At 33.3% G+C, this 24,899-nt stretch overlaps 4 protein-coding genes across 4 annotated transcripts; 1 reads left to right on the top strand and 3 right to left on the bottom strand.

Annotated features, from left to right (window-relative positions):
* The first annotated feature begins 964 nt into the window (after nucleotides 1-964).
* Nucleotides 965-5,563, top strand: LOC111694385. The gene is made up of 8 exons (XM_023462349.1): nucleotides 965-1,062; nucleotides 1,131-1,222; nucleotides 2,130-2,283; nucleotides 2,353-2,469; nucleotides 2,899-3,031; nucleotides 5,096-5,238; nucleotides 5,309-5,444; nucleotides 5,510-5,563. The coding sequence occupies exons 1-8, from the start codon at nucleotides 965-967 to the stop codon at nucleotides 5,561-5,563; spliced, it is 927 nt and encodes a 308-aa protein (XP_023318117.1).
* A 10,101-nt stretch (nucleotides 5,564-15,664) lies between these two features.
* LOC111694386 lies at nucleotides 15,665-16,344 on the bottom strand. Its single transcript, XM_023462353.1, has one exon. It carries the CDS (start codon nucleotides 16,250-16,252, stop codon nucleotides 15,665-15,667), a length of 588 nt encoding a protein of 195 aa, XP_023318121.1. The 5' UTR covers nucleotides 16,253-16,344.
* An 87-nt stretch (nucleotides 16,345-16,431) lies between these two features.
* Nucleotides 16,432-21,645, bottom strand: LOC111694387. The gene is made up of 4 exons (XM_023462354.1): nucleotides 21,380-21,645; nucleotides 21,146-21,304; nucleotides 19,792-21,079; nucleotides 16,432-16,524 (listed from the first exon to the last, which is right to left on the bottom strand). The coding sequence occupies exons 1-4, from the start codon at nucleotides 21,520-21,522 to the stop codon at nucleotides 16,432-16,434; spliced, it is 1,683 nt and encodes a 560-aa protein (XP_023318122.1). The 5' UTR covers nucleotides 21,523-21,645.
* Nucleotides 21,646-23,011: 1,366 nt separating this feature from the next.
* On the bottom strand, nucleotides 23,012-23,929 carry LOC111694388 (the record flags this gene model as incomplete). Its single annotated transcript, XM_023462358.1, has 2 exons — nucleotides 23,012-23,693; nucleotides 23,760-23,929. Coding segments are annotated over 2 exons (852 nt in total), but the record flags the coding sequence as incomplete, so codon positions are not given.
* Nucleotides 23,930-24,899: the final 970 nt, after the last annotated feature.

Here is a 24,899-nt window from a genome sequence, read left to right on the forward strand (position 1 = left end):
ATCAAACTGTTAGTACAGACTATTAAAATATATCGATAATTCATTCAAAATTTTTATTATTTTTTCAAGTTTATCGCTTGTATGTATAACATATTACGAGAACTTGAAGAGGAGGAAAATTTAGTTTTAAAAGATCGATGGCTGAAATCGTTAAAAACTACTTATAAAATTGGAATGGCAGGATTTGGTAATAAAATTTTAATTATTTTTGAAAAATGTACTTTTCCCGAAATTTATGTATTTTCGGGTCTTCTTTTCTTTTTAATGTCGAGTTTCATTTTTACTCCTTTTCTTTTGAACTACATAATTTATAATACAAAAAGTCAACTTTTGTATACGAAATTTTTTGAAAGCGATGAAGCGTTTTTTGGTTACATTTTTCTATTTGAAGCGATAATTCATATTTTCTATTCAACTTTTGTTTCATTTTTGGGATGTGTTTACATATTTTACAGTTATGTTATAATTATTCGATTTCGTAAAGCAAGGTAATTTAATGTAAAAATATTTAATCTTTGAGTATTAATTTTAATGAAAAATTTTAATACATTTTCCTAATTATTTAGTGAAAATTTTGAGACCCCCAAATTAGATCAACTTAACAGCTACAATTTGGAATTGCTTAACGATGCAGTTAAAGATAATTTAATTGCAACCATTAAACTTCATACGAAAAGCATCGAGTAAAGTTTTAAGTACATAAATATTTTGCAATTTAATAAGATCAACACATAATAGTATTTTCTTTTTTTAAGACTATTTCATGAAGCTGATCAAGTTTGTCAACCAGCAACGTTTTTTGCATTATGCCAGGCTGTAATCACTTTTACTGTAACGGGATTTATGGTAAATTTATATTTTTTTATTATCTCAAGATGAATATAAAATGAAATCATAAACACGATCGATTTTTTTTCAGATGGTGGACCAAATAAAAAAAGGGTTTGTAATAAATGCCTTAAAGATGTCAGTGGGTGTCTATGGAGGTATTGTTGTTTTAGTAATAAGTTGCTTGCCGAGTCAATTAATAAATGATTCTAGCAGTGAAATTGGACTTGCATGGTATAAAATGACTCGAATGTATTACTATTCAAATATCCTTTCACTATTTAAAGATTTTTTTATTAAAGTTACAGGAGTAACTGGTATCAGTGGGAGCCTAAAATTAGATTGGCTTATCTTTTGGTTATGATAAGGACATCGAGCCCATGTGGTTGGAAAGGTGGACCTATTTTTGTCTTGAATTTTCAAATGGTCGCATTTGTTAGTAGATTACACTTATATGTTGAAAATTGCATTGAATAGAATTATTTATTTAATCTTGATGTACATTATATGAAGGCCATGAAAACAGGACTGTCTTATATAATGGTTATGATATCTCTTTACTCGTAAAAACATCATACTATAAAGAATAGAATCTAAAGTAGAGGTAGTCACTGTCGCAATTACTATTGTCGAACAAATTTTCTTTCGATGGATATAACATAGGCCGGGAAAATCTTAGGAGAGTTTACTGAAAAATACGCTTGATGACGTTTTGGACATAAAAAATTGGGTTTCGAGAAAACTTATGTTATCATCGAAAAAAAAGGCCAAAATCTATCGATTTGTATGCATCAAATATTTTTTCAGAGTCAATGGTATTTTTGGTTTACAAAGTGGCAATCTGTACATCGCCCGAATGATTTAGCAGGGACACCGTCATATACAAATGCTTCTACATGAAGTATCGATTACAGTATTGATTATTCTCCTTCTTATAAAACTATTTTAAATGTATTCATTCATATTTAATAAATTCAATGTAAAAACGTATGTACTGAAATATATAATTTTATTATATCATATCAATTTTCCATCAAATTAAATGTACATTTATTGCAAAAAATGTAACTCGTTGAAATTATAAAAAAACAAGTATTCTGTCACGCAAAAGGTTGAATAGTAAAAATTATTGAGAAATTTTTCAGAATTGAAATAATAGNATCGTACTCATTGTTAAATAATATACTTTTTCCTAAACTTATATATTTTTTCAGGTCTTAATTTCACTATAATGTCTATTTTCATCTGCGCTCCAGTTATTTTGAATAATATAAGTTATAATACGAAAACTCAATTTTTAGGCACAAAATTTTTTGAAAATGACGATGCATTCTTCGGCTATATTTTATTGTATGAAATTACAGTTAGTATTTTCTTCCTAACATTTATTTCATTGAGTATAGGATCTTACATATTTTATAGTTATCTTATCATTATTCGATTTCAACAAATAAGGTAATTTAAGGTTTAAAATATCCTTTTTTTTTGATTGACGAATTATAATATATTTTCATCATTATTCAGTAAAAAATTTGAAACCCTGCAATTAGATCAACTAAACACTTACAATTTAGAATTGTCTGATGATAAAATTCAAGTTGATGTAATTGCTACCATTAAAAAACATGACAAATGTATCAAGTAAGGTTTTACTTACATAAATATTGAATAAAATTTAACAAGATCAATAATTTATAGCATTTTCATTTTCAAGATTATTTTATGCTGCTGATGAACTTTGTCAACGAGTACTGTTCATTGCTTTATGTTAGGCTATATTGACTTACATTGTACTGGGATTCATGGTTATTTCATATTCATTGAACTTTTAATTAAATTCGTGTGCATATGGCTGAAAATTTTTTTCAGGTGGCGGAACAAATAAAAAAAGGGTTCATAATGAATGCATTGAAGATGGCAGTGGGTTTCGTAGCAAGCATTATCGTTTTAGTTACAATTTGCTTTCCGAGTCAATTAATAAATGATGCTAGCGATAAAGTAGGACTTGCGTGGTATAAAACGGCACAAACTTATTACTTCTTTCATTATTTAAAGATTTTGTTATTAAAGTTACAGGAGTAATTGGTATCAGTGGGAACCAAAAGTTAGATTAGCTTATCTGTTAGTGATGATAAGAACATCGAGCCCATATGAGTGGAAAGCTGGACCAATTTTTGTCTTGAATTTTGAAATGGTTGCTTTTGTAAGTAGTAACATATACTAATGGCATGAAAAATTCATGTATTAAAATTTAATTTTGATTGAAAAATTGTGAAGGCTATGAAAACAGGACTGTCGTATATAATGGCTATGATATCTCTTTACTCGTAAAAACATCGTGTTGCGAGCACTAGCATCTGAAATGAAGGCTGTTAACATTATATTAGTGGCACATCAATTATATAAATATCTCAAACTTATGTAACTCAAAAGAAAACAATTTTCATGTTGAAGTAAAGATCAATAAAAATTGTATACAGCACAACTGAATAACAAGAAATATAATTTCCATGAAAAATTTTACTGAGTTTGTGATTGATCATTAGATGAAAGAAAACTAAAAAATTAAGTTATTTTCGTAATTTTTCGAGAGTATGGTAAATAAAATTTATTGTCATAAATAAATGATCTGAAAATTGGATCCATAATAATATCGTAAATTATATTTTCACAATATAATATTATATGTGTCAATCGATATCTATTATTCTTTTCAAAGCATAACAAAACTATTAACAGCACTACCATAACTTATAAAAAAAATTCTTCTGAAGTTCTAAATTGATTGATCAGTATTGTGTACGTAAATCTAAACACTCACTATTGCTCGCCTCGAATAGATCAAAATTTTGTTGATTAAAACATTTTTCCAATGGATAACGCAATCATTATGAACGAATATGAAGAGTTTTTCATAGAAAATACCTACTGCATTCTTGCAATGCTGAAAGTGATTTTTTTGTGGCCTTTCAGTGATTATAAAATTAAATTGCTGGGTAGAATTACAGCACTAATTATTTTAACTGAAATTCTATTAGCCGCGGTAATAATAAATCGCTATTCATCCATAAAAATTTAACTGATTTTCACTTTGCTCGAGTTTTCAAATAAATGATTCTTTAGATCATAGATACTTATCAAGCAATCAACCACTCAGAAAATTACTCAGAAAATTACTCAGTTATTTTAGGCGAAGCGATCCTTCGATCATCCTTTCTGTTTTTCATAATAAGTAACTACTTGTCGGCATGCACCCTGGATCATGTGGTAAGAGATGATCATTTGAATAAATTCAATATCAATATTGATAAAAAAATCATTTTCAATTTCAAGCTTTCTCCCTGCATATTATCTGTTTACGATCTTTATAAAAATGAAAAAGATTTGACGGAAAAGTATTTCACGATAAAAACAATAAAAACTAGTCATAGATTTGGAACAGCGGCATTTTGTGATTATCAATATTATAATTATAATTATAATTATTATTAATAACATTTATTTTATTTAATTATGTATTTTTGGTATTCATTATACGAAATTTTCATTTTTTCAGTCGCAGTATTTGTTATGATAAACACTTTCGTTTGGGCGCCTTGTATTTTCAATTACATATTATATAATGTTAAGAAATCGATGTTACATCCTAATATTTTCATTAATGAAGATGCGTTATATGCCAACTGTTTACTTTTATATGAAATACTGGCTGTTTTAGTTTATTCAACTTTTTTAGGATCTTTACTTTGTTCTTACGTCTTCTACACTTGTCTTATATTCTTGAGATTTCAACGTACAACGTAATTACACTGCAAATAAAAAATAATTTGTTCTGAGATAAATTTTATGATGTATATTTCGACTATAGAGAAATGATTGATGGCTTAAAAAAGCATAAAAATTATAGTTTAAAAAATGAACTGAACGATGAGATTGTTAAGTGCATTAAGTATCATCAGAAATGCATCGAGTTAAGTTTTGATTGAGATACTGATAGAATTGAAACAATGAGAAATTTATATAAGCAACAAATGATCATGGAAAATTTTTTTAGATTATTCGATCTTGCATCGCACTACGTCCGTCCAATGGTTTTTATCGTATTATTACTACTACTATTCACGTTAACCACGTGTGGATTTTTGGTTTGAAAAAGACTTTTTTACGAATTCAGAGTTATCGAATAAATTGTTTTTAATTTCTTTCTTTGATAACTTACATTCATTGACAAATAAATTAATTTTTTTTAATCCTGTGTTTTTGTCAGGCTTTGGTCCAATTCAAAAAAGGATTTGTAACGGATGCTTTGCAGATGGGCTTTGGTTTTTTATCTTGTATCATTACTTTAGTGTTACTTTGCATCCCGAGTCAATTTATTATCGATGTTAGTGATAAAGTTGGTCATGCATGGTAAAAATTGGAACATATACCTAATAACATTTTCGAACAAAATTTTAAATCACTTTATCTTACAAAATAGCTACTTCAATACTAATTGGTACGAGTGGAAACCGAAAGACAGATTGGTTATACGGAGGACCTTAATGAGAACTTTATATCCTTGCGGTTGGAAAGCCGGTCCCAGTATCACGTTAAACTTACGAACGGCGGCTTTTGTGAGTTTTACTAATTTTACACGTTTGTAAAAAATATGCTAATTTTTTTTTTCATCAAATTCCAGGTCATTAAGACAGCAATGTCATACGTCATGACAATGATATCAATTTACGCGTAATGGCGGGAAAATAAGGGCAGTAATTTTTATGTTTTACCAATCGAAGCTCAACATAATTCAAGCAAATAAAGTTCTAAATGTTAAAAGTGTTTTTTTGTTATACTTATATGCTTTGTCAAAATTCATAATAATTGAGTATTCATATTCTCATTATCTTTACGTTTTTCGTGAAAAATTCGTTTATGACCTTTCAAACTGATTCTTATTTTGAACATCTTTTCAAAGCGACAGCAATCATTCACAAGCGATAAATTGACTTTACGAGCAAATCAAATGTGAGAATTAACATAGTGTAGACAAAAGTATTGTTGTATTTATACATTCGTAATCTTAAAACGTTTGGAGAATCGTCCGATTCGTATTTTCGTGGACTGTCATTAGGTGCCTTAACAAATTACATTTTTGTCCAAATTTCTTGTCACAATTGTCGCATTCAAAATTTTTGTGACCCTCATGAACTGTCTTTTGGTGTAAGCGTAGTTTTGATTTACATACAAACATCTTCTTGCATTTGTCACATGCGTAATCTTTGCGACCTTCGTGGACTGTTGTTACGTGGAAAAACAAATTCGATTTATACAAAAATTTTTTTTCGCAATGGCCGCATGCAAAGTCTCGGCGATCTTCATGAAGTGCCCGTTGGTGGTAGAGCAAATGTGTTTTTCGTCCAAATACCTTCTCGCACTTGTCGCAGGCAAAATCTTTACGACCTTCGTGAATGATCTTTATGTGTGCAAGCAAACTCTTTTTTTCGTCAAATTTCTTCTCGCAACTGTTGCATGGGTTATCTTTTCGCTTTTCGTGTACTGTCCTTTGATGGAAAAGCATATCTGATTTTTGTCCAAATTTTTTTTCACACTTGTCGCATGGGTAATCTTTGCGACCTTCATGAACTGTTCTTTGGTGTTGGAGCAAATGTTGCTTTTGTCCAAATACTTTTTCGCACTTGTCGCATGCAAAATCTTTGCGACCTTCGTGTATGGTTTTTTGGTGAAAAACCAAACTAGATTTGTGTCCAAATTTCTTTCCACACTTAGTCGCAAGGGTAATCTTTGCGACCTTCATGGGTCGTCCTTTGGTGGTGAAGCAAACTCGACGGTTGTCCAAATACTTTCTCACATTTGTCGCATGCGTAGTCTTTGCGACCCTCGTGGACTAATCTCATATGCACACGCAAATACGATTTTTTTCCAAATTTCTTCTCGCACTTGTCACAATCAAAATCTTTCCGACCTTCGTGTACAGTCCTTTGGTGCCTGATTAAATCGAATTTTCTTCCGAATTTCTTCTCACAATTGACACATCCGTAATATTTTCGACCCTCGTGGACAATATTTTGATGTTCAGACAAATTCGATTTTTGTAAAAATTTGTTCATAAGCAAACTTGATTTATTATATAATTTCTTTTTACAATAGTCATCTTTGAAAACTCTGAAGGTTAAATCTTTCCGACTTTCTTGGACTGTTTTTTGATAAAAGAGCAAATTCGATTTTTTTCTAATTTTGTTCTTACTGTTGTCGTACGTGGTATCTTTGCGACCATCGTGTGCCGTTTTTATGTGCACTAGCAAATTCTGCTTCGTTACAAATCTCTTGGCGCACTTTTCACACAAGTAATCCCTGAAAACTTCGTGGAATATTTTTTTGTGCTTGATTACAGATGATTTATTTTCAAATTTTCTCTCGCACTTGTTGCATGTGAAATCTTCATGAGCTTTGTGTACTAATTTTTGGTGCGTAAGCAAACTTGATTTTTTCACAAATTTCTTCTCGCAATGATCGCATGAAAAATCTCTGCAGCCTTTGTGTTCTAATATTTGATGTCTACTCAAATGACTTCGGAACTCGAATTTCTCCTCTTACTTGTCACATGCGAAATTTTTCTTTTCGTTGTGAATTGTGTCTTGGTGTGTTACCAAGCTTGATTCTAGTGTAAATCCCTCCTGACAAATATCACAAATGTATTTTTTGTCGTCTAAAACAACAATGTCATGTTCACTTAAATTATTTTTCAAGTCAACTTCTTCGGAACTCTTCTCGTTTTTATTCATTTTGGTGCCTGAATTAAACGTTGGATCTTTCTATTTAGTTCGACAGAAATTTATTGAGTAAAATTTATCTTCTGGTATTATATCTCGTTTCAATAGAGAAGACAACATTTAAATACATTTGTTTTTACTATCAACATGATTAATGTAACGGTGTCAAAAACGTTTATGTTTGTATTGTATACAATTTAGTTACTGATTTATCTGTTTATAAATTATCCTTAAAATATTAGAACTAGTTTCAGAATCTAACGTGATGACGGTCCTCTTGAGTAGTATATCAACACGGATATGAAAACACTTCCGGCTACGTCACACCTTATCATTGATCATACCAGCCTACCTTATCAGAGGCTCACTACGTCACGTTAGTGACCTTTCCCTTTTTTCAACGTCAGCTTCGTCTCGCTGGGTTACGAGAGTTGAGCCCCATTGAGATGCTCGATCGTACCTTGATGTGTCTCGAAGGTTGGTGGAGTAGGAGGAGGCTAGTTCTTGCTTTATAAAGATGAATTATGACGATATAAAATGACGATATTTATGAAAATTGAAACATTATTTTTTTATTTAACGTCTCATTTATTTTTTATACAATTCGTTTATTGTTTAAATATTTACAGATTTCGTTTGGTCAGTAAAAATATCAAGTCAGATGGAAAAACCCAGTTTCGTTATGCTTGGTTTTCAGACAAATAGAAAGCTCACGTCATTGAGAAATGCAAGTTTATTTGATCATTGTAATATCAATAAAAGACATATTTTCATTCCTTGCAAATTATAAAATAATTTTGTTCTCGCAGTGTGCAAATTTCATTAATTTTGACTAATCAAATACATTGAAAAATCAGCTTTAACATTAAATATTACATTTGCTTGGCTCCAGTCTTGTATCATGGGATAAAAAAAAAAATAAAAAAATAAAGTTATTTTTGAAATAATCCAAGAGTACAATAAATAAATTTTATTGCCATAAATAAATTGTCTGAAAATTGGATCCGTACTATTTGCGATAGAAAAATCGTAATTATTTTTATAATATAATATTATAAGGGTGGATCGATACCTATTCTTCTTTTCAAAGCACAATAAAACTATTAATAGCATTAATAGTAATGATATATAAAAATATTTTCTTAAGTCTCAAACCGATTGATCAATACTGTGGTCGTAAATCTAAATATTCAGCTGCTTACCTTAAATTGATTGACATACAGTTGATAGAAGCATTTTACCAATGGAGGCCACAATAAATAACAACGAAATTGAAGAGTTCTTCATAGAGCATACCTACTGCATTCAAAAGTCGCTCAAAGTCATTTTTTTGTGGCCTTTTTTTGATTATAAAACTAAATTGCTGGGTAGAACTGCAACACTAATTATTTTAACAGAAATCTTATTGGCGGCGGTAAAAATACATCACTGTTTATCTATAATAATTTGATTGATTTTTATCGTGACAAGGTTTAAAAATTAACTTTTTGTTTCAAGATCATAAACATTTATCAAGCAATTCAGTATCCCTCCGAAAATGACTCAGTTAATTTGGGTGAACCGATCCTTCGATCATCCTTCGTCTTTTGTTTGATAAGCAACTACATAAAGGCATGCACGCTGGATCATGTGGTAAGAGAGGATCATTTGAATAAATTGAATATCAATATCGATAAAAAAATCATTTTCAATTTCAAGCTTTCTCCCTGCGTATCATCTGTTTACGATCTTTATAAAAATGAAGAAAATTTGATGGAAAAGTATTTCACGATAAAAACAATAAAAACTAGTCATAGATTGGGAACGGCAGCATTCTGTGATTATTATTATCATCATTATTATTTTATTTAATTATGTGTTTTTAGTATTCACGCACACAAAATATACATTTTTTCAGTTGCAGCATTTGTAATGTTATACACCTTCTTCTGGGCTCCTTATATTTTCTATTACTTATTATATAATGTCAAGATATCGATTTTCCATCCCAATATTTACGTTCATGATGATGCGTTATACGACAGCTGTTTACTTTTATATGAAATACTCGGTGTTTTTATTTATGCAACTTTTTTAGGATCCTTACTCTGTGCTTACGTTTTCTATACTTGTATTATATTCTTGCGATTTCATCGTGCAAAGTAATGGCATTGCAAATGAAAAAATATTATTTTTATTTAGATTAATTTAAAAACATATTATTCGACTTTAGGGAAATGATTGTTGGCTTGAAAATGCATACAAAATATAGTTCAACAACTGAATTGAACGATGAGATTATAAAATGTATTAAGTATCATCAGAAATGCATCGAGTTAAGTTTTGATTGAGAGACTGAAAGTTAAAACGATGAGAAATTTATATATTCAACAATTAATCTAATCATTTTATTAGATTATACGATCTTGCATCGCACTACGTCCGACCAATGGTTTTTATCGTGCTATCACTTATACTATTTACGTTGACAACGTGTGGATTTCTGGTTTGAGAATAACGATTTTTTATTCTAGAATTATAAAATTATATTGATTTTATTTGTTCGATATTTTATTCATATATTGACAAAAACATTGATTTTATTATATAATCCTGTGTTTTTGTCAGGCTTTGGTCCAATTCGAAAAAGGGTTAGTAACGGATGCATTGCAGATGAGCTTTGGTTTTCTATCGTGTATGGTTACTGTAGTATTACTTTGCATTCCAAGTCAATTTATTATCGATGCTAGCAATGAAGTTAGATATGCATGGTGAAAAATATTCCTAATTAAACTAAACTTTTTTTTTATTTAAAATAATTTTTCATCTCACAATATAGTTACTTCGATTCCGATTGGTACGAGTGGAAACCGAAAGACAGATTAACTATTCGCAGGACCTTAATGAGAACTTTATATCCTTGCGGTTGGAAAGCCGGTCCCAGTATCACGTTAAACTTACAAACGGCGGCTTTTGTGAGTTTTACTAATATTACACGTTTGTAAAAAATAAGCTAATTTTTTTCCATCAAATTGCAGGTCATTAAGACAGCAATGTCATACGTCATGACAATGATATCAATTTACGCGTAATGGCGGAAAAATAATGGCAGTAATTTTTATGTTTCACTAATCGAAGCTCAATATAGTTAAGATGCACTAGTTACATGGAGTTTAAGAAGTTATTTATGCATTATGTAGGAATTGATTGATACAAGGCTGAAGCCAAACAAATAAAATACTCAACGTTAAAGCTGTTTTTTTTGCAAAGCATTTACTTTGTCCAAATTCATAAAATTTGCATACTGCGAGAACAGAACTATTTTATTTATTAGATTTTGAAACTGGTTTAAATATTGTAAAGATAATACAGTGAAAACATCCTTTACGGATACCCCTTAAAAGCGTACAGCTCCCAATAGCGGACAAATCTTGCGGTCCCGGCAGAAATACATTGTTTCTTATGCGACTCGCCCCTCATAATAGCGGACACCTCTGGAACAGCGCATGATGAAATATTGAGTTGAATATATAAAAATTAAAAAAATCATCTAAACAAAAAAAAATCCACAATTTCATAAGTTATTGACTATTAACACTTATTTGTAATTCATTATATAGTAATCGAATGCATAATAACAGTATTTTTTATTTTTTATCATTAGTTTTATGTTCATTTTCTGTCTACCTCCGAAAAACGGCCATCTCTCAAAAGCGGACAATTCTTCGAAACTATCAATGTCCGGTAAAGGAGGTTTCACTGTATATGAACAGATAAACCGGTAATTAATTGTAAACAATACAAACAAACGATTTTGGCATCGTTCCTCAACCAACTGATCATGTTTATAGCACTAACAAATTAGTTTGAAGATAAATTTAACTTATTTGATTTCCGTAGCACTAAATAGAAAGATCCAACGTTTAATTTAATCACCAACATGGACAAAAGTGAAAACAAAATCGAAGATCTTGTCTCTCAAAATGATTCAAGAAAACGCGACGATGTCGTTTCAAATCACAAAGAAGACATTTCTGATATTTGCCACGAAGCATTTACGCTAGAATCAAGCATGATAATACATCGAGACACGATTCACAATGAACAAAAAAATTACGTATGTGATCAGTGTGACGAGAAATTCGATTTCCGAAGTCATTTGAGTAGACATCAAATATTAGAACACAAAGGCCGCAATGATTTTTCATGCGATCATTGCGAGAAGAAATTTGTGAAAAAATCAAGTTTGCTTACGCACCAAAAATTAGTACACAAAGCTCATGAAGATTTCACAAGCAACAAGTGCGAGAGAAAATTTGAAAATAAATCATCTGTAATCAAGCACAAAAGAATATTCCACGAAGTTTTCAGGGATTACTTGTGTGAAAAGTGCGCCAAGAGATTTGTAACTAAGCAGAGTTTGCTCGTGCACATAAAGACAGTACACGAAGATGGCAAAGATTTCAAATTCAATAGGTGCGGGGAGATATTAAAAAAAAAATCACTTTTAATCAATCAATCAAAGACAGTACACGAAGGTCGCAAAGATTTAAAATTCAATAAATGCGGGGAGATATTGAGAAAAAAATCACTTTTGATCAATCAATTGAAGAGAGTACAGATAGGTCGAAAAGATTACGTGTGTAATAATTGTGAGAAAAAATTTGGAGATCGGAGCAATTTGAGAAAACATCAAAAAATAGTTCACGAGGGTCACAAAGATTACGCATGCGACAAGTGCGAGCAGAAATTCGGAAGAAAATTCGATTTAATCAGGCACCAAAGTATAGTTCACGATGGTCACAAAGATTTTGCGTGCAACAAGTGCGAAAAGAAAGGAAGAAAATCGACTTTGCTTTTCCACCAAAGGACAGTACACGATGGTCGTAAAGATTACGCATGCGACAAGTGCGAAAAAGTATTTGGACAAAAACAACATTTGCTCTACCACCAAAGCACGAACCATGAAGGTCGCAAAGATTACTCATGCGACAAATGCGAAAAAGTATTTGGGCAAAGATCACATTTGTTCCAACATCAATCGGCAGTTCATGAACGTCTCAAAAAGTTTGCATGTGACAGGTGCGAGAAGAAATTTTCAGTAAAAAAGAGTATGCTCGTACACATAAAGACAGTCCACGAAGGTCGCCGAGATTTCACATGTGACCACTGCGAGAAGTTATTTGGGCAAAAACAACATTTGCTCGTTCACCGTAGGACAGTCCACGAGGGTCGCAGAGACTTTGCGTGCGATAAGTGTGAAAAAAAATTTGGATATAAACAGCGATTGCTCGCACACCAAAAGACTGTGCACGAAGGTCGCAAAAATTTTGCCTGCGACAAGTGCGAGAAGTTATTTGGACAAAAAGCGCATTTGCTCTACCACCAACGGGCACTTCATGACGATTGCCGAGACTTTGCATGCGACCATTGCGAAAAAAAATTTGTATGTAAATCGAATTTGTTTTTGCACATAGCAACAGTCCACGAGGGTCGCAAAGATTTTGCATGCGACAAATGCGAGAAGAAATTTGCCAAAAAAAAGAGTTTGCTTGTACACGTAAAGACCATTCACGAAGGTCGTAAAGATTTTGCCTGTGACAAGTGTGAAAAGAAATTTAGACATAAAGTGAGTTTGCTCTACCACCAAAAAGTAGTTCATGAAGATCGCCGGGACTTTGCATGCGACCATTGCGAAAAAAAATTTGTATGTAAATCGAATTTGCTTTTGCACGTAACAACAGTCCACGAGAGTTGAAAAGATTGCCCACGCAACGAGTGTGAGCAGAAATTTGGGGTAAAATCGCATTTACTCGGGCACCAAAAGACAGTCCACAAAGTTTGCAAAGATTTCGCGCTCGAAAAATGCGAAAACTAATTTAGGGATCAAAGTAATTTCATCACTTACTAGAACGTCCAAACGATTGACCAAAAAATGTAATAACAAACAGTAACAACTAACCAACAGTCTAAAAAATCCACAGAAAACACATATCAGACAATTCTCGAAGTTTGTTAAGATTATACGTGTGTTCTAAATGCGAAAAAATTGTTTGCATACACTATTTTATTCCCAACATTAGATTTGCTCGTAGGGTCAAGTCGTTCGCTTGTAAATATGTGAACAGATGTACAAAATAAGAATCAATTTGACAGATCGTAAACGAATTTTTCACGAAAAAAGTGAAGATTATGATATTATGAATACTATAACTAAATTCTAGAATATTAACTATCGAAATATATAATTTTTTAAGGTTTTTTACATAATTAAACGATTAAACCATGTAATAGGCCAGGTGCAAGTCATGTCGCGCCACCTCGTGGCTCAAATATGTCAACAGCGCGTCCTCGTATACAAGTATTTTAACATTGACAGCATAGGGAGTTAAGCAAAGTTTTCGTATTTTTCATTTATATTTATCATAAGTTATGATAATAAATACAATATGGACATCGTTATACAAACCAGATTTGAAAAAATAACCCACTCAATTAATTTCAATCCTCAAGGTCCTAAAAAAGGTGAAAGTTTGGTTGAAAGTCAACACGTATCCCATGTCAAAGAATACCGTTCTGATGGACTGAGCTCGCATATTGAAGCCCGAGTAGTAAGACAAACTGAACCTTCGTCGATTCCTCATAAAGTCATATTATATGCAAGTATACATTTTGAAACAAATTTTCATATTTATTTCGTGCATAGGTTAGTTTCATTGTTTATTTGTATGTAGATCGACAAGAATCGACATGTAGAGAAGGTCTCATGTGAATGTGCCCGAATAAGAGCGGCAAGTGCAAGCATGTTGCCGCTTTGATTGTTTATATAAACAGCAATCAAAGCTTGACCAAGACGAGTTATGAGCAAACGTGGGGAAAGCCATCAATCCGACAGATCGGTGCTGACAAATATAAAAGAACAAAAAATTTTTGTGAAATGTTTCCGCCCACCAAGAAGGTAGAAGCTCCAGCGTTTACTTTTGCATACGAGGATTTGAAAGCATCAAACAGTACGTTGAAATCTGTGCTGAAATTTCAACAAAGGGACAAAGTCAAATTTTTTATGAAGTCGATATATTCCGATATCGTAGATAGAGCGTTTATTAAGCTTGACAAACTTGATTGTGCTGCATGCGTGGAAAACTTTTTTGTCATGTCTGCTGAAAATGATACTTATCATTGTGGCTGCGATTCTTGTAATGGTTTGGCACCGGACTTGTTCGAATTTTATAAAAATTGTATTTGTTTGAGTGAAGAAAAAATATTAGACATATGTTGCGAAACAATTACACAATCGCAAAATCAAAAATGGCACTATGTGAGAAGTTATAGGCTTACAGCAAGCACAAACATTCACGATATTAAATCTTTAACAACGAAAGCTACCGAGTCTTTAGTTAATGATATACTACATCCAAAGAACATATCGACCCCATCCCTTCGATATGGATTAAAAAATAAAAAACCGGCATTATTGGAATATGAAAAATTGAATGACGTCACGGTCATCTCGGTAGGTGTTTTAATTAAAGAAAAAAATCCCTGGTTGTGTGCTAGTCTGGACGGCGTTGTTATCAAAGATGATTGCATCATTAAAATAGTAGAGATCAAGTGTCCAAGCTCCTGTCAAAATAAGAACATAGTTGATTTTGATAAAAAAAAATGTAATGTAAAGTTTCTTACTTTTGTTAATAATAATTTAGAACTAAGGGTAACTCACAAGTATTATACACAGTGTCAGGTACAATTATACGTATGCGGTTTAACCGTCTGTGACCTATTTGTTTATTCTCCACGTCAAAGTGTGACGGTCGAAGTACATTATGATGAACAATTTTTAAAAAACATTATTGCTCAATCTGAGCACTTTTATTTTAAAAATTTATTACCCCCGTTGCACAAAAAATACCAGGATGAAATGGAAATATGTATACGCATACTTCAAATAATATATTTATATATTTATATGTATATATTCATGTTCATAATATTTAAGTAAACATATGTGAATAAATATTGTTTTTTATTTTATGTTCAATTTTCTTAATACAATCACGATAATTTTAATGTAATGATTTTAATCACAATAACTTTCTTCTAAGCTCTCTTCTGTAGCAATAATTGGAGGCTGTAAATTTACTAGTACATACTACATAACAAACGTGAAGAATATCGTCAATTTTATCGAATAAATGAGCCGGGACCTTGTTGAAAATGTTGAACAATTTTATTCTTTGCATTATTCGTTCGATATGAATTCTGACATTTGCAAAGCTGTAAGTCTTTGCACATTCTTCTTCAGTGAACTCATGATCTCTTAAAAAAGGAGGCATTACAAGCAGGACTCTTTTCCCACTCTCGTCTATTTTAGTTTTCACTTCTGGAAAACCCTTATCGGCTAATATTACATCGTCACTTTCCAACAAATCTAAAAGGCCACTTTCGACAGTAATTTGGGAATCGCTTTTTCTCCCACCAGCCACTGCTGATTTGAAAGTAATAAGCCCATTGGGTGCACATCCAATTAGAACTTTAGCCGTGAACCCTTTTTTGTAATGAGAGTAAGTGTGTATACGATTTTCTATCGATCGTGGTACTTCTATAGGAAACTCGGTGCAGTCAATAATCACCCTCGTGTTGATGTAATTAGGTTTGAAACAGGATGGCATTGTTCCTTGAATAGTATCCTTATCAAGCCATGGTATTGAGTTTCGAGTAGCAGAAGCTATATATGTTAAAAGACAATAAAAAATCCTTGAAATTGTTGTTCGATGTACTNGGTGCGAGTCGTCAAGGGACGATGAAGCGCTGATGACTTGCGCATCGATCACCTTGACAACCTGATCCTTTACAGCGACGATATCTGGCTTCCGCAAGCCTTCTCTAGTATGAAAGTGCGGCTCCTGCCGGACACTCCATCCCAACTGCCGGAGGCTACTGACTGCGATACGGCAAATTGCATCGTGTCGCAGTATTCGGCCTCCATGAGTGCGGTGACAGCCCTGAATGACGTGAGCTGCGGTTTCATTAGTACCACAGCCCGCTCGACACTCGATAAGCGGGCCACCGACTACGCGTCTGCCGCGTGATGTTCGAACGCGAGTTGGGAGAGTATTGACCCGTACGTGATGGAATTGTACATAGTCTCGTCCGGAGAGGGCCGCGCTGTTACGGTCTACCCACGAGTGGCTCGCACGAACACGAGCACAATCGGAGAGTTCCTTGCCATCATTCGCTTGATGAAGTAGCGAAGCCCAGTACTTGCCACGAGCCTCCTGGCCGATAAGGGGCCGCCCATGAAAGGACACCTCTAACGGCGGCACAGGAAGACTCAGCCATATCCGAAAGCCTTGAATGAACCAAGGCCGGAATAGCTGTTCGGAAAGATGGAATTCCAAGTCCCCCGTCTAAACACCGCGCGTGGAAGTATCCAATGGGAACATCTTTTGGTAGCCGTAACCACTTGCGAACCGCAGCGCGTACTTGTCGGTCAAGACTCTTAAGAGTTTGAAGATGGCATTTCGACAAGACTAACTGGTGGTAAAATCGCGGCACGAGGAAGCAACGTAAGATCTTTAAACGCTGCTGGGGCTTTAGAGGAGCCGAGGCGATGTTAGCCAACTCCCGAACTAAAGTACCCCCGGGCTTCCGGATACCAAGGGGAGAAAAATGCCCCCCAAGACAGTCCACGAAGGTCGCCGAGATTTCACATGTGACCACTGCGAGAAGTTATTTGGGCAAAAACAACATTTGCTCGTTCACCGTAGGACAGTCCACGAGGGTCGCAGAGACTTTGCGTGCGATAAGTGTGAAAAAAAATTTGGATATAAACAGCGATTGCTCGCACACCAAAAGACTGTACACGAAGGTCGCAAAAATTTTGCCTGCGACAAGTGCGAGAAGTTATTTGGACAAAAAGCGCATTTGCTCTACCACCAACGGGCACTTCATGACGATCGCCGAGACTTTGCATGCGACCATTGCGAAAAAAAATTTGTATGTAAATCGAATTTGTTTTTGCACATAGCAACAGTCCACGAGGGTCGCAAAGATTTTGCATGCGACAAATGCGAGAAGAAATTTGCCAAAAAAAAGAGTTTGCTTGTACACATAAAGACCATTCACGAAGGTCGTAAAGATTTTGCCTGTGACAAGTGTGAAAAGAAATTTAGACATAAAGTGAGTTTGCTCTACCACCAAAAAGTAGTTCATGAAGATCGCCGAGACTTTGCATGCGATCATTGCGAAAAAAAATTTGTATGTAAATCGAATTTGCTTTTGCACGTAACAGCAGTCCACGAGAGTTGAAAAGATTGCCCACGCAACGAGTGTGAGCAGAAATTTGGGGTAAAATCGCATTTACTCGGGCACCAAAAGACAGTCCACAAAGTTTGCAAAGATTTCGCGCTCGAAAAATGCGAAAACTAATTTAGGGATCAAAGTAATTTCATCACTTACTAGAACGTTCAAACGATTGACCAAAAAATGTAATAACAAACAGTAACAACTAACCAACAGTCTAAAAAATCCACAGAAAACACATATCAGACAATTCTCGAAGTTTGTTAAGATTATACGTGTGTTCTAAATGCGAAAAAATTGTTTGCATACACTATTTTATTCCCAATATTAGATTTGCTCGTAGGGTCAAGTCGTTCGCTTGTAAATATGTGAACAGATGTACAAAATAAGAATCAATTTGACAGATCGTAAACGAATTTTTCACGAAAAAAGTGAAGATTATAATATTATGAATACTACAACTAAATTCTAGAATATTAACTATCGAAATATATAATTTTTTAAGGTTTTTTACATAATTAAACGATTAAACCATAGGCCGGGTGCAAGTCATGTCGCGCCACCTCGTGGCTCAAATATGTCAACAGCGCGTCCTCGTATACAAGTATTTTAACATTGACAGCATAGGAAGTTAAGCAAAGTTTTCGTATTTTTCATTAATATTTATCATAAGTTATGATAATAAATACAATATGGACATGGTTATACAAACCGAATTTGAAAAAATAACCCACTCAATTAATTTCAATCCTCAAGGTCCTAAAAAAGGTGAAAGTTTGGTTGAAAGTCAACACGTATCCCATGTCAAAGAATACCGTTCTGATGGACTGAGCTCGCATATTGAAGCCCGAGTAGTAAGACAAACTGAACCTTCGTCGATTCCTCATAAAGTCATATTATATGCAAGTATACATTTTGAAACAAATTTTCATATTTATTTCGTGCATAGGTTAGTTTCATTGTTTATTTGTATGTAGATCGACAAGAATCGACATGTAGAGAAGGTCTCATGTGAATGTGCCGCGAATAAGAGCGGCAAGTGCAAGCATGTTGCCGCTTTGATTGTTTATATAAACAGCAATCAAAGCTTGACCAAGACAAGTTATGAAATCTTTAACAACGAAAGCTACCGAGTCTTTAGTTAATGATATACTACATCCAAAGAACATATCGACCCCATCCCTTCGATATGGATTAAAAAATGAAAAACCGGCATTATTGGAATATGAAAAATTGAATGACGTCACGGTCATCTCGGTAGGTGTTTTAATTAAAGAAAAAAATCCCTGGTTGTGTGCTAGTCTGGACGGCGTTGTTATCAAAGATGATTGCATCATTAAAATAGTAGAGATCAAGTGTCCAAGCTCCTGTCAAAATAAGAACATCGTTGATTTTGATAAAAAAAAATGTAATGTAAAGTTTCTTACTTTTGTTAATAATAATTTAGAACTAAGGGTAACTCACAAGTATTATACACAGTGTCAGGTACAATTATACGTATGCGGTTTAACCGTCTGTGACCTATTTGTTTATTCTCCACGTCAAAGTGTGACGGTCGAAGTACATTATGATGAACAATTTTTAAAAAACATTATTGCTCAATCTGAGCACTTTTATTTTAAAAATTTATTACCCCCGTTGTACAAAAAATACCAGGATGAAATGGAAATATGTATACGCATACTTCAAATAATATATTTATATATTTATATGTATATATTCATGTTCATAATATTTAAGTAAACATATGTGAATAAATATTGTTTTTTATTTTATGTTCAATTTTCTTAATACAATCACGATAATTTTAATGTAATGATTTTAATCACAATAACTTTCTTCTAAGCTCTCTTCTGTAGCAATAATTGGAGGCTGTAAATTTACTAGTACATACTACATAACAAACGTGAAGAATATCGTCAATTTTATCGAATAAATGAGCCGGGACCTTGTTGAAAATGTTGAACAATTTTATTCTTTGCATTATTCGTTCGATATGAATTCTGACATTTGCAAAGCTGTAAGTCTTTGCACATTCTTCTTCAGTGAACTCATGATCTCTTAAAAAAGGAGGCATTACAAGCAGGACTCTTTTCCCACTCTCGTCTATTTTAGTTTTCACTTCTGGAAAACCCTTATCGGCTAATATTACATCGTCACTTTCCAACAAATCTAAAAGGCCACTTTCGACAGTAATTTGGGAATCGCTTTTTCTCCCACCAGCCACTGCTGATTTGAAAGTAATAAGCCCATTGGGTGCACATCCAATTAGAACTTTAGCCGTGAACCCTTTTTTGTAATGAGAGTAAGTGTGTATACGATTTTCTATCGATCGTGGTACTTCTATAGGAAACTCGGTGCAGTCAATAATCACCCTCGTGTTGATGTAATTAGGTTTGAAACAGGATGGCATTGTTCCTTGAATAGTATCCTTATCAAGCCATGGTATTGAGTTTCGAGTAGCAGAAGCTATATATGTTAAAAGACAATAAAAAATCCTTGAAATTGTTGTTCGATGTACTTGAAATATCACACTCAAAGCTGAGAAAGACAATCCGGTTTTTAATTTCATGAAAAAAATTAATAAATTATCTTCGGTGGATATCTTTTGATTGATACTCTCATATGGATAAATTTTCTCTGAAAAAATTTTAAAATTATCCACAGAAATTCCAGCAAGGTCAATTAATTGGTCACTTGTCTGAACTGATTTCATTCCAATGAAACCTTTTTGTAATGTTTCATCAAAATTACAACCTACGCCAATATCTGCGTATTCTTTTTTTTGTGTTCCAACCTTCTTGTCGCTAACTTTTTTTTGATTTCTAACTACAATTTTTGGTAATATATTAATATTTGTCTGAATTTCAGCATGGCGAACATTATTTTCTACGTATCTGATGCACACGAAGGTTTTCGAATTATCAAGAGGCATTTCCGAATCATTAAGCGGTAACATGTCAACTTGACACTCTTGATTTGACTGCGAAATTTCTTGAAGGAAAATTGAATCGTTGATTACATTGTCATCTTGATAGTTTTGCATCAAAGCTTGGTTTTCAGTGACCGAGTCGTCCGGTGTTTCATTGCAGGTGCTTGTACTTGCATCGTTCTCTCGAGCTGCATCTACTTTTTTTTTCTTAATCGTTGGGTCACTCGAATCGTAATTTCGTCGCTTCATAAATCTAGTGAATCTAAAACAAAATTTCAAATCATACATAAAATTAAAAAGACTACGAATAAGTTATTGATAATCATACCTGTTTATTTCAGCTGCTTCATCGATTTTTTTTCTTTGTCCAGGAAATATTTTTGGCACATAACTGGGGCTGAATTTGTTGATACTTTTTTGTTTTCCAATAAAGTGAGCGTTGCATATAACATCGTAATTAGAAGGTGACCACCGAGATTCGTCAAAGCTGATTTTAGAAATTTATAAAAACTTTAAATAATAACTGATTTTAAAATACTTCAAAGTAAGGTTAAACTCTCACTTTTGTATTTTAACCGCTTTTATCCACGCTTGTTTCTGTTCATTAGCAAACTCGCCAACAGGAAATTTGTATAATATAATGTCAGGACATGTTTTTTTGGTATTTCCACAGCCGATAACACAACACTTTCGATTGCGCGGCATTTTGAAGCCGTTTGGTATGTTAACACGTGCGAGCGAGTAATACAAAATGTCAATACAAATTAATCGATATAATGCTAGAGAAAAATATGAATAAGTGTGACAGTTGATACTTAGACGTGAAAATCAAAGTTCAAGCAATTGAAAAACACAAGTTTTAACTTATTAAAAGTGAAAATTATGATTATTCAGATAACTTAATATACTTCCTCTTATACCTTTTACGTACAAGTGGGGACGCGCTGTTTTACATTTTGGCCGCACCTCGCGCTGCGATCGATTATTGTATCCCTTCTCTCCCGACGCCCCCAGCCTATGTTTATCATAATGATACTTCTTGATGTCTACTACGTGATACTAGACTTGACGTCTCGAACTCTTCCAATTATATATGCGCTGGTTTTTTCTTGACATTTGTAAAAATGTATGGATGCTTAAATAAATGTTTTTTTTCGATAAAAGTTTCAATAAAAATTAGTAATTTTACCAATCCAATTTTAATCCTTCGAATTTAATTTTCCCAGTATTCATAAGACAATCGCCTCAACCGAAATGTTCGTTGCTGTGTACGGTCAAACCATGTGTTTAAGGCTGTATGCACGAAATTTGACGCTGCCATCGTTTTGAACATGCTTTCTTATAGAAAGAGACACCGACGGAGACTGTGATGCAGTCTATGAGATTTAACACGAAAAGCGGGGTTAGATTACTTTCTCTTTCAAATGTCAGTGCAGTCGTAGCTTCCACCACGTGTTCGGTGATCAGTTTGTATTGTCTCGTGTTCAGTGTCGAGACAGTGTCGAAAATTTTCAATCGCGGAAGTTAATGTCACTAACAAATCAATTTAAAATGTCGATGAATTATAACGATGAGTACTCAACTCAACTACGAGAAAAATACAAAATTTCTACTAAATTTAACTACTAAAATTTAAACTACTGAATTTATTTCTTGCTTGTGCATAATAGTTTAAAAATACGTGTGTAAGGTCGTAAAATTATGATCAAACCCATTCTTTTTCATGAGGGTTTTAATGAGAATTCACCTGATAATGAGTTCAGTAATATTTTGCTTTTGACAAATTGAGTAGACAGAATGTTACTTCTCAAAAAAAATCATAACTCTATAAACGGAAAATAATTCCCCTTACGTATTTAATTAAAAACAGCTACCAATTTATTGGCAAAGAGCTTCCTCATAAAAATAGCAATAATAAAATGCATCGGTTATTCACGTGAATATTGGTATTTTTAAATTTTGATTCGCTGTCTAATACTGTCTAAACTGTTAGCCAAAATGCCGAGAAAAGGCGGGTAAGTAAATTTGGCCTAAAACGGTCAATGCGCATGCGTGAAACAATCAGGGTGCATGCGCCGGCTTTCTAAATTAGAAACGTAATATTTTGAATTATAAAAAATGTGTTATTTAAAGATAACTTTGTCAATTTTCATACGACCTTCATGAAAATTACAGTAAATACGTATCAAAGCCATCAAAATCTGTAGGTAATACTATTAGTGAANGAGAAAGACAATCCGGTTTTTAATTTCATAAAAAAAATTAATAATTTATCTTCGGTGGATATCTTTTGATTGATACTCTCATATGGATAAATTTTCTCTGAAAAAATTTTAAAATTATCCACAGAAATTCCAGCAAGGTCAATTAATTGGTCACTTGTCTGAACTGATTTCATTCCAACGAAACCTTTTTGTAATGTTTCATCAAAATTACAACCTACGCCAATATCTGCGTATTCTTTTTTTTGTGTTCCAACCTTCTTGTCGCTAACTTTTTTTTGATTTCTAACTACAATTTTTGGTAATATATTAATATTTGTCTGAATTTCAGCATGGCGAACATTATTTTCTACGTATCTAATGCACACGAACGTTTTCGAATTATCAAGAGGCATTTCCGAATCATTAAGCAGTAACATGTCAACTTGACACTCTTGATTTGACTGCGAAATTTCTTGAAGGAAAATTGAATCGTTGATTACATTGTCATCTTGATAGTTTTGCATCAAAGCTTGGTTTTCAGTGACCGAGTCGTCCGGTGTTTCATTGCAGGTGCTTGTACTTGCATCGTTCTCTCGAGCTGCATCTACTTTTTTTTTCTTAATCGTTGGGTCACTCGAATCGTAATTTCGTCGCTTCATAAATCTAGTGAATCTAAAACAAAATTTCAAATCATACATAAAATTAAAAAGACTACGAATGAGTTATTGATAATCATACCTGTTTATTTCAGCTGCTTCATCGATTTTTTTTCTTTGTCCAGGAAATATTTTTGGCACATAACTGGGGCTGAATTTGTTGATACTTTTTTGTTTTCCAATAAAGTGAGCGTTGCATATAACATCGTAATTAGAAGGTGACCACCGAGATCCGTCAGAGCTGATTTTAGAGATTTATAAAAACTTTAAATAATAACTGATTTTAAAATACTTCAAAGTAAGGTTACTCTCACTTTTGTAATTTAACCGCTTTTATCCACGCTTGTTTCTGTTCATTAGCAAACTCGCCAGCAGGAAATTTGTATAATATAATGTCAGAAGATGTTTTTTTAGTATTTCCACAGCCGATAACACAACACTTTCGATTGCGCGGCATTTTGAAGCCGTTTGGTATGTTAACACGTGCGAGCGAGTAATACAAAATGTCAATACTGAGCGAGTGAGCAGACGATTGTGATAAAAAACACTCAGCCAGCTGTCAAGCTAACAAATTAATCGATATAATGCTAGAGAAAAATATGAATAAGTGTGACAGTTGATACTTAGGCGTGAAAATCAAAGTTCAAGCAATTGAAAAACACAAGTTTTAACTTATTAAAAGTGAAAATTATGATTATTCAGATAACTTAATATACTTCCTCTTATACCTTTTACGTACAAGTGGGGACGCGATGTTTTACATTTTGGCCGCACCTCGCGCTGCGATCGATTATTGTATCCCTTCTCTCCCGACGCACCCAGCCTATGTTTATCATAATGATACTTCTTGAAGTCTACTACGTGATACTAAACTTGACGTCTCGAACTCTTCCAATTATATATGCGCTGGTTTTTTCTTGACATTTGTAAATATGTATGGATGCTTAAACAAATGTTTTTTTTCGATAAAAGTTTCAATAAAAAATAGTACTTTTACCAATCCAATTTTAATCCTTCGAATTTAATTTTCCCAGTATTCAAAAGACAATCGCCTCAACCGAAATGTTCGTTGCTGTGCACGGTCAAACCATGGTATGCTCGAGATTTGACGCTGCCATCGTTTTTAACATGCTTTCTTATAGAAAGAGACACTGACGCACACTGTGATGCAGTCTATGAGATTTAACACGAAAAGCGGGGTTAGATTACTTTCTCTTTCAAA

The sequence above is a fragment of the Trichogramma pretiosum genome, unplaced genomic scaffold (genome assembly GCF_000599845.2).
Source record: "Trichogramma pretiosum strain Unisexual culture from Peru unplaced genomic scaffold, Tpre_2.0 scaffold86, whole genome shotgun sequence".
Lineage (NCBI taxonomy): Eukaryota > Metazoa > Arthropoda > Insecta > Hymenoptera > Trichogrammatidae > Trichogramma > Trichogramma pretiosum.

Excerpts from the sequence above, each read along its gene's own strand:
- LOC111694385 (XM_023462349.1), top strand. The coding sequence starts at position 965 with ATGTCAGTGGGTGTCTATGGAGGTATTGTTGTTTTAGTAATAAGTTGC. Across the intron at positions 1,223-2,129 it reads GAGCCCATGTGGTTGGAAAG|GCACAAAATTTTTTGAAAAT; the intron begins GTGGACCTATTT and ends CTCAATTTTTAG. Across the intron at positions 5,445-5,509 it reads ACTTACGAACGGCGGCTTTT|GTCATTAAGACAGCAATGTC; the intron begins GTGAGTTTTACT and ends ATCAAATTCCAG.
- LOC111694386 (XM_023462353.1), bottom strand. The coding sequence starts at position 16,252 with ATGCCATCCTGTTTCAAACCTAATTACATCAACACGAGGGTGATTATT.
- LOC111694387 (XM_023462354.1), bottom strand. The coding sequence starts at position 21,522 with ATGCCGCGCAATCGAAAGTGTTGTGTTATCGGCTGTGGAAATACCAAA. Across the intron at positions 21,305-21,379 it reads AAAGCGGTTAAAATACAAAA|CTTTGACGAATCTCGGTGGT; the intron begins GTGAGAGTTTAA and ends TTCTAAAATCAG. Across the intron at positions 16,525-19,791 it reads AAATTGACGATATTCTTCAC|TCAGTAGCCTCCGGCAGTTG; the intron begins GTTTGTTATGTA and ends GCCGTATCGCAG.